Source organism: Medicago truncatula, chromosome 1 (assembly GCF_003473485.1).
Source record: "Medicago truncatula cultivar Jemalong A17 chromosome 1, MtrunA17r5.0-ANR, whole genome shotgun sequence".
NCBI classification, from domain to species: domain Eukaryota; kingdom Viridiplantae; phylum Streptophyta; class Magnoliopsida; order Fabales; family Fabaceae; genus Medicago; species Medicago truncatula.
In genome coordinates this window covers 9276405-9286925 of record NC_053042.1, presented here as the reverse complement: position 1 = coordinate 9286925, position 10521 = coordinate 9276405, and the positions used below count along the sequence as shown (strand labels likewise).

At 32.3% G+C, this 10521-nt stretch overlaps 1 protein-coding gene across 1 annotated transcript; it reads left to right on the top strand.

The window, feature by feature from the left end:
* The first annotated feature begins 4177 nt into the window (after positions 1-4177).
* Positions 4178-8439, top strand: LOC25482303 (putative wall-associated receptor kinase-like 16). Its single transcript, XM_013610853.3, has 3 exons — positions 4178-5100; positions 6515-6676; positions 6976-8439. Exons 1-3 carry the CDS (start codon positions 4224-4226, stop codon positions 8184-8186), a joined length of 2250 nt encoding a protein of 749 aa, XP_013466307.1. The 5' UTR covers positions 4178-4223; the 3' UTR covers positions 8187-8439.
* The last annotated feature ends 2082 nt before the right edge of the window (positions 8440-10521 follow it).

Genomic DNA, 10521 nt, shown 5'->3' with positions numbered 1-10521 from the left:
GGAGCGATCAACCTTCTCCTTTTTCAAAACAAAACACGTTTCTAGGCTTCCTCTTAGGCACTGAGTTCGATTATGAGCTTATTTTTTCGAAAACAGTTGTGGATTCTTCTAGATCTACATTTTAAAACTCGGATTCAAACTTTTTCACACACTTTCAAAACAACCTTCACATCACACACAGCTAGGAGATACGGAAAACGGAAGGAGAAGGACGGAATCGTTACCTTTTCGCTTCGGATTTGGTGCTATTGTTCTGTGATTCGAATTTTGTGTTGATTTGGACCGGATTTGCTTGCTGTTTTCTTTCGGTTTCTTTCTTCTTCTCTCCCGATTCGTCTCCTGTGCGTTTGTTTTGTTGCTGTGCGCTGCCTCGTGCTTGCTTCGTGCTTCACGCTTGTGCTTGCTGCGCTCTTGCTTCGGCTTCGTCTTCGTTGTTGCTTCAGCTTCGTTGTTGTTGCTGCGTTTTCGATTCTGTTTGCTTTCCCTCTTCTTCTCCAATCCGTCTCTGTGATCGTGCCTGGATTTGCCACTTTCGGTGGTGAATCTGCACTTGGATTGCAGAGCAAAGATTTGATGATGATGATTCAATGAATCTTCTGAGAATTGATGAGAAATTTCGGTTTTGGTTCTTTTTTGTTCTTGTGGATTTTCTGATTTGATCCTAACAGAAAGGAGAGAGAAAGATGAAATCTGTTTCTGGTGATGTGTATTGCAATGAATGGATCTGTTATAAAAATCTGACACTTATTCCCTTTTATATGCTACCATGTGTGCCTGCAAAGCCAATAAAAAAGTGACATCTGGACTGGACTAAAATTTGTGCGAAAATTTGGACCAAAATGCCCTTTGGGGCGTTTCTGCAAAAAAAGTGATAATAAAAGGACTGAAATGCAATTTTTAGAAACTTTTGGACTTAAATGTAATTTTAAAAATAAAATTGGACTAAAAAACAAATTTGATAAAACGTAAAGTGAAACAAAAATTAAAATCAATCAAAGGACTAAAACGAACCAATTACTGACATGAGGTATTTTAAAATACCTCCCTGTCGGATTTTTGGTAGGAAAAGACCAAAACGCCCCTGGGGACTAAACTGACTCGAACTGACTTAGACGCGAATTTTTTGAAATTATTCTCTTAATAAAGACTCGATAACGACTCGCAAACAATATTAAAAGCAACTCAGAGACAAACACGGGGACTAAAATGGGTTCCACTGCAGGAAATGACCAAAATACCCCTCTGTACGACTTTTTGCAAATTTTGAAATAAACTGTAGAAAAAGCAATGTAATGATTCAGAGACACTTTTGAATGACTTACAAGACAAGTAAAGACATTTTGAAAAGTTTTATGCAAGAAAAACATAAGTAAAATTGTGATTGAAAATACTGCGAGGCAGAGACAATTTGAACTGTGCAGTTGAAATTTGATAACTGACAAAGTTTGCAATGAAATTGGGCCCAGTATTTTTAGGTCCAAAAACAGGGTATAACAGTAGGGATAACTTCAATTTAAGCATTAGTCATGAGTATAGAGGGAGGAAATCATTTGTATGCTTGCTTCGAAGAAATGGTCTAGTGTACTCAAATAATATAATATAATATCTGTGTGCAGTTTTGACTAATTTAATAAATAAATATAGGGTTAAATATGTTTTTGATCATATAATATGTTAACTTTCGTTTTAGTTCCTCAGAAAAATTTCTTCAATTTTTGATCTGTAAAAAACTTTCCATCTTCACTTTTGATATAACAGTGAAAACAACGTTGTTGTATATAATGCGGGACTTATCTTAGGTCAACAAGTAGATTTGATAATCTTGTTAAAAAAAAAATGTTACAATACTTGCTCATGACAATAATTAAAAGAAACCATCATTGAAGATAAAAAGCAAAAAGTTGTGTATTTATACGCAGTACGCACACATAGATATTACATAATAAAGGTTATTTCTTTGCATATGTAGGTGTTTGATGAAAATATACATATTTAAGAAATCTCACATCACTTAGAATTGAAAAGAAAGAAGTCCAAGACTATATATATAGGATATCTCTTTTGGTGAAAGTGAGACAAATTAGAGTTTACTAAACGAGAGAATCATTAGGAAATCAAATGTTAAGGTTTGTTTCTTTAGAGATATAAACTAGGTTAGAAAATATTTGAGAAACACATTGGGGATAAATCATTGAGCCACTTGACCATGAGAAGAGAATCAAGAAAAGAAAATGGTAGAAATAAGAGTTTGTTCTTAGAGAATTTGTTGAATGGTAATTTCTTGTAAGAAAATCTTTGATAATGAATTAGAGACACTTCTCTCATCCAAAAATAGGTCAAATGTGGGTATAAATGCTCCTCCTCCTCCTCCTCCTCCTCCTCCTCTTCCTATTCTTATTCTTCCTCTTCCTCTTCCTCTTCCTCTTCATCTTCATCTTCATCTTCATCTTCCTCTTTTGATTTACTTCAGATTGAGTAATGTGGTCATATACTTTGTTGCATTGTTTTATTTTCCCCTTTGAGGTTGTTGCTTTTAGGGATGGAAATATACTATGTCGAAACAGACCTTGCTTAAATAGGTTAGACTTAGTTGAAAAAAAATAAAGTCTAAGTCAGGCCTACTAGTCTGTCAAAGGCTTCCTTTCAAACCTAACATGGCCTTTCTAAAATTCTGGTCTGACTAAAACGTCTCAATTTGGTTCTTTATCTATTATGTCGTTTCTCATTTTGGTCATCGCCGTTAGTTTTTTAATGTCTTATATTCTTGATATAATTTCAACCATTTGATTGTAGGACCATCTTATGTAACGGTGAACCACAAACACCTAATTTTTTTTGTTTTTCTTCATCTTCTTCCTTCATATTATTCTTCATCTTCATATCATTTTTCTACATCTTCATAAAAAAAAAAAGGTTAATAGTGCTTCAACCCCCTGTAATTTAGGTCATTTCTGGTTTTCCCCCCTGTAAAATAATTTTTTTGAATTTCATCCATATAATATGAAGATTTTTTGGTTTTGGACCTTCATGAAAAATTTCACCCCCTGTAATTTGAGAAAATTTATGTTTACCCCCCTTGTAATTTGAGCAAATTTCGATTTACCCCCTGTTAATTTTAGCAAATTTCGGTTTACCCCCCTGCTATATCTTCGATTTTGTACAGTCAAAATTCATGAAGGTCCAAAACCAAAAATATTCAAATTACAAGGAGGAAATCCAAAAAAAATATTTTACAGGGGGTAAAACCGAAAATGACCTATATTACAGGGGGGGTAAAACACTATTAACCCAAAAAAAAATCCAAAATTAAAACCTCATACTACGTTTTTTAAAACTCAATCTTCATCTCGTATTCTCTCAAAAACTCATAAATTCGATAAAATTAACCCATAAACATTTATTTCCTAAAAGATTAATAGGTCAATAAAATTTAAATAGAACATTTGACATATTTATAAAATGGTTAATAAGCATGTATTTCCTAAAAGACCAATAGGTCTTGCTAACCAGTGCCCTAATGATTAAGGAATCTATAAATAAAAGTTTTGTTTTGAAAATAAGAGTTTTAACTTATGATCAAGTAATAATTATACACATTTTTATCATATTTTTTTTACTTGTTTTAGCTTCTTAACCAATACCTTAGAACACTGGTGAACGTTACGTTGTCCTTTTCTTTTTTTCAGATCCTTTCGTATGCTATTTGCCTAAAAAAAAAAAAATATGCAAGTTGATCATTTACCCTAAAAAACATACAACCGAAATATTAATGAAAATGTTTGAGTTTTACCTTAACCACTTTAAAGTTGTGATGATTATTTTTGGGGTCATGCTACTAGGGCACTAGTTAAAGAAAAAAAAAAAGAAAATATTAAAAAGAGCAATTTTATCCTTGTTAAAGTTTAATTACATATCTTAAGTATAACATTTGTGCTTCTTTAACTAATGCTTTAAAGACACTAGTTTAATTTTCCTTACTTTTTACGACTCTTTTTTAAATACCCGAATGCCTTACTTTTATGTGAGCATACCCATGTCAATTTGGTTCCAAGTCAACGAAACTTAACTAGCTGTCAAAATAAAATATATATATATATATATATATATATATATATATATATATATATATAACAATATTAAAATCATATATAAATAAATGAACCCCTCTTCTCTTTTGCTTCAAATCAATCAATGCAAAGAACTAGTCAATTGAAATACACACAATGAAACTGAACACAAAGCTCACGCAATTATGCACAATTTTATTACTTACAATATTCATGGTAACAATAGTATTTGCATCCAATGAATCCTTTCCTTCATCTCTACCCGGTTGCAAAAACACATGTGGAGATGTCAAAATTCCATATCCATTCGGAATATCCAATTCATTAATACCAAATCATGGACCTTGTTTTCTAGACCCCTTCTATAACCTCACTTGTGAAAACGACACAAAATTATTGTGGAGCGATATACAAGTTTCCAACATAAGCGTCATCGAAGGACAACTTGAACTGTTGTTCTTTGTCTCCAGCAATTGTGGTAATGGTAACGGAAGTTACAATCAATCCTTTTTAGACATTTTTGATGGCAGATTCAGCTTATCAACCAGAGAAAATAAGTTTTTAACAGTTGGTTGTAACAGTATCGGTTTTCTCAGAAGCACTTACGAGAAAGAAACATTTTACACCGGTTGCTTAACAATATGCGACGGTACTCGAAACAGAATCGAAAACGGAGCATGTTCGGGTATTGGTTGTTGTCAAGTTGATATTCCACCTATGATGAGGAATATAACTATACAATCTTCTAATTATCTCGATTTAAACGAATCTTTGGGATGTAGCAATTCGTTTGTTGTTAAAAATGGATTTTATAATTTCTCTGTTTCTGATTTGGACAATTTTCCTTCTGAGAAGCTTCCTTTGATTCTTGACTGGAGTGTTGGAAGTAAACATTGTAATGCTTCAAAGATTGAAGATGGTTATGCTTGCAAGAATAATAGTGATTGTTATGATGAAGACATTGATTTTGGTTATCGATGTAAATGTAAGGACGGTTATGGAGGAAATCCGTATCATCCAGATGGCTGCACAGGTAATTTTCTTAGTCTACGACTACATCTTCCGCAATATTAGAGATCTTATTTGATAATCTACATTATTGACTTAACATATTTTATCCATATATTTCTACTAATATACAAAAGATAAATAGTACTCATTCCGTCCCTAATTATAAGACTCTTTTGAGAATTGTTTTTATCCATTTTTATAAGACCCCTTTGTTATTTCCAACTACATTAATTATTTATTTACATACATGCCCCTATTTATTATACATATTTTTCTTCAATCAGCAATAAATAACATGTTGAAAACATAAACCACCTCTCTCTCTTAAGGATAAAATTGTAAAAACAATAGTGATTACAAACAACTTTAATACAAATATTCACTTTCTTAATTCCCGTGATTTTAGCAAAAGGGTCTTATAATTAGGGACGGAGGGAGTATTATATAAGATGTTGAATTCATATTGATGAATATTTTCAAGATATTAAATTTTCATAATTTTTTTCTAATAGATAATTAAAGATATCAAAAGTAAAAAAAATATGCATTGATATATCGTCCATATTTTTTTTTCATGTAACCAAAAAAATATGTGCGACAAAGTAAACTGTGTCACTTAATATGAGATGGAATGAATATTTATTCATGTAGTTTAAAATATTTATTTCTTTTTGCAATAAGTATAATTTTTTTTTTTTGTATTTTTTGCTATCAAGTAGTTAATGGTTAGAAATTCACTATTTATAAGATGAATAAGTGGGGTATTTGGAGGTCAAACCCCATATTTTAGTACGTCAAACATTGGACAATTTATGTTATAGAATTAATTTTTATATGGTCCATATTTTAGTTGGCATATTGGACCCCTCAAAAATAAATTATTATTGGTCTTTCAATTATTTTTTTTAATTATTATTGGAAAAACATGACCCCTTAGATGAATCTCATTGACTTTGACTATAAGTTTTTGGTCTGCAATTAGTTGGCATATGTATCCCATTTACTTTTTTTTTCCCTACAATTTGACTATTGAAATAATCTTGACCATATATGTAATTTTGTAATTTCATTCACTAATTTTGTTTCAAATATACTCCTTATTCTCGGTTAGACATTCAACATGATCCCTTCCTGTGATTTTTTCACATGAGGAAATGCATTCTAAAACAAAACCATCTACTCACTTTCTATTGGAGAGTCCCACCGATGAAAAATGAGTGGTTTGTAGTTAACAAGATTATCCGATCATTGGAGAGAATCTAGATCCGACACGGAACAGATCCTCTCCCATAATTTTTTCATATGAGGGAATGTAGTGTAAATCAAAATCGTCCATTCACTTCTTATTAATTCTTTGTACAACTCAAGTGATTTCATTTTATAAACCGATTTTGTTTATGATAATACAATTATTTCTGTTGTATACATGTTTGCAGACATCGATGAATGTAAGACGGGGAATAACACATGCATAAGTGAAAAACATTGTCGCAATACTGATGGATCTCATGAATGTTTTTGTCCTGATGGACAATCTGGAAATGGAACGTTGGCAGGAGGTTGTCATAAACAAGATGTTATTACCAAGGTTGCAATTGGTAAGAACCTAAGCATAGCCTAATTTATTTTCAGTTCAAATTATATTCATGTATAGTGTGTGTCTATATATATATATATATATATATATATATATATATATATATATATATATATATATATATTTTCATCAAATGTTTTAGTTAAGATCAAATTGATCTAGAATACTTGAGTTCGATCATCCACTCTGTAACAATCTTTATTTTATACTACTATTACTTAAACTTTGGTCGAAATTAAGGCCACAAAATTTTATGGAAAAATTCATGAATCAATCAATTTCAACGCATTTCATATGCAGGAGCAAGTGCTGGAATCATTGTTCTATTTGTCGCGATTTCTTCTCTATACTTGACATACCAAAAAAGGAAACTCATCAAACTCAAGCAAAAATTCTTTCAAAAAAATGGTGGTTCCATTTTGGTACAGCAACTATCTACAAGAGAAGACACTTCTCAAGCAGCACAAATATTCACAGAAGAGGAACTTAAGAAAGCCACCAAAAAATACGACGAAAGCTTAATCATCGGTAGAGGAGGTTTTGGTACAGTTTACAAAGGAGTTTTACCTGATAACAAAATTGTCGCTGTAAAAAAATCCAAAATAATTGACGCAAATCAAATTGAGCAATTCATTAATGAGGTAGTTGTTCTGACCCAAATAAATCATAGGAATGTTGTCAAACTCCTAGGCTGTTGTCTAGAGACAGAAGTTCCTTCATTAGTGTACGAATTTGTTAGCAACGGTACACTTTTCGATTTCATACAAAGCACTAAAGATAAAACAAATAATCCAACATGGAAAACACGTTTAAGGATAGCAGCGGAGACAGCTGGAGCTTTATCATATCTACATTCAGCTGCATCAATTCCAATTATCCACAGAGATGTTAAGAGTACCAACATTCTCTTGGATGACAATTACACCGCAAAAGTTTCTGACTTTGGAGCTTCCAGATTGGTTCCACTTGATCAAACAGAGATAGCAACAATGGTGCAAGGAACACTTGGATACTTAGATCCCGAGTATATGCAAACACATCAACTAACCGAGAAAAGTGATGTTTATAGCTTTGGAGTGGTTCTTGCAGAGCTTCTAACAGGTGACAAACCTCTTTCTTTTAACAGGCAAGAAGAAACCATTAGTCTTGCTATGCACTTTTTGTCTTGTTTAAAACAAGATAAACTTTTTGATGCTATTCAAGTTGGAATTTTGGATGATGAAAACAAGAAAGAGATTAAGGAGGTTGCTATTCTTGCTGCAAGGTGTTTAAGACTTAGAGGTGATGAAAGACCTAGTATGAGGGAAGTAGCTATGGAGTTGGATGGTATAAGGTTAATGGAGAAGCATCCTTGGAATGATACAGAACAAAACTTTGAAGAGAGTCAACACTTACTTCATGAGGCATCTTGTAGTATCTACAATGAAACTGGTGATAGCTACAACCCTGGATATAGTGGGTATGATAGCTTGAAAGATCAACCATTGATTGTCTTGGATAGTGGAAGATGATTGTGATGTATATGTATGTATGTATGTATGCACTCTTTTTATTTTATTTTTTTCAATTGATTTTGAAAGGTGATGTAGGAGGGTTTCCATGGTACTTTTATTTTAGCCCGTTTTTAATAATTTATGTTTTATTTTTTATTTTGGATTTTCGGCAAATTAGGATTTTGTTATTTCACTAGTATTTAAGCTTAACATTTGTAGCCTAAGAGGCAAACTTTTATTCTTTCAATAATATTTTAGAGAGTTTTTTCAATTTCTTGTGGCTTCCGGATCTCTATTATCACAAGTTTAGTGCTTGCTAGTCTCCGCTTCTGACTGCATTAGTTTGTATCAGAGCAGGCTTTTCCTGTTCTTTTCGTAACATGTTCAACCATGGGAGTTCAACCGGTGACGAAAGCAGAGCTTGAATGCATATCCACGGCTTTTACCACGGTCATCAATGCTCTGACTACACAAGTGGAGATGTTATCAATTTAGGTGAATAACCACGCCAACAACAACATCAACAACAACAGAAAAAGTCAGAACAAGAGAGGTGGACCGATTAGGGTTCCACGTGGTGGAAACAATTGAATTATTAAGAATTTGAATTCTTCAAAGGTGGAGAAGACTACTGAGTTGATGAATGAACAATGAACGAGTCAACATCGTATCAACCAAAAACATTCATTTGGGGAATTTGATACTACACTCAAACCACAAACCACGGAAAAATAATATGGAGGGTTCAACGTCTGAAAAAACTGTAGAAACAAATTTGTCCTCTATTACAGGAACAAAGAATGAATCATCTCTCTAATATGCTGCTCCAAAACAAAAGGGAGTCGAAGAAGGAACTACATTAACTCATGCCAAGACAACAACCTTAGCTCATTTAGGATTAGTCAGTTCAGCACAGGAACACAATGTTGATTTCATAGACTCGCTGGTAACTACTAAGAAAAAATAATTACGAAGTTTGTCTAAACGGTGAAGTTTTCATGAAAAAAAAAAAGCTCAATTCCTAAGGATGTTGAATTTAGAGTTCTAGAATTTGAGCCTTCTCTGAACAATTGCATTCCTCTGCCTTTTGCATTTCAGAATCCTTTAATACCTTCTAAAGGGAACCCTTCTCAAGTAGTGGAAGACTCAAATTCTCCATCTCTTGTCATGTGGCAACTTGAGACAACATCACCGTTTCGATTCAGAGCGGAGGTTGTTCTGAATCTTGTTCAATTGCCACGGTTTCACAACCTCCAGGTTCTGCTTTCACGGATTCCTTGTTATACCGCAATATTAGTCTCTAGTCATGACAGAGTTTTTGCGTCTGACATAAGGAAATCAACTTAATCCACTAACATCATAACCTTATGCGAAACCCATTATGTGTTCGATGAAATGATATTTAGTAGCACTTGCTACATAGATTTCAAACAGAGGCATCCAGATACAACTAAGGCTTTAGTGAGTGGTTTCCCAATGACAAATTTAAGGCTTTGTTTGTGAGTTTTGAGGGGAAGGAAAGGAAAGGCTAAGGAAGGGAAGGGAAGGAAAGGGATGGAAGGGAGAAAGGAGGGAAAACCTTCCCCCCTTGTTTGCGAGTTAAAAAGCGGAAAAGAGATGGAGGGCTTATGTTATAATTTTACTATTTTACCCTTTTTTCTCTTAAAATCAATACATTGTTATACATTGTAATTTAACTTCTAATTTATTCAAAACAACTTATCTCATGAAAAACAAATTATTACGATCTATTTTTAAAAAACAACTTATTTATAAAAAAAAAAAATAAAAAAAAAACTTATTACAATCACTTTTTAAAAACAACTTATTTATACAAAACAACTTATTATGGCCTCTTTTTAAAAAACAGCTTATCTTATGAAAAACAAATTATTACGATCTTCTTTTAAAAAACAACTTATTCAAAATAGCTTATTTATACAAAACAGCTTATTATTACCTCTTTTAAAAAAAAAACAGCATATTCAAAACAGCTTAATACGATCTCTTTTTCAAAAACAACTTATCCAAAACAGCTTATGTATACAAAACAACTTATTACAACCTCTTTTCAAAAAACAACTTGTTCAAAGCAGCTTATTTATACAAAACAACTTATTACAATCTCTTTTTCAAAAACAACTTATTCAAAACAACTTATTTATACAAAACAGCTTATTACGACCTCATTTTCAAAAATCGCTTATTCAAAACAACTTATTTATACAAAACAGCTTATTATGACCTCATTTTCAAAAAACACTTATTCAAAACAACTTATTTATGCAAAACAACTTATTACGACCACTTTTTCAAAAACTGCTTATTCAAAACAGCTTATTTATCCAAAAAA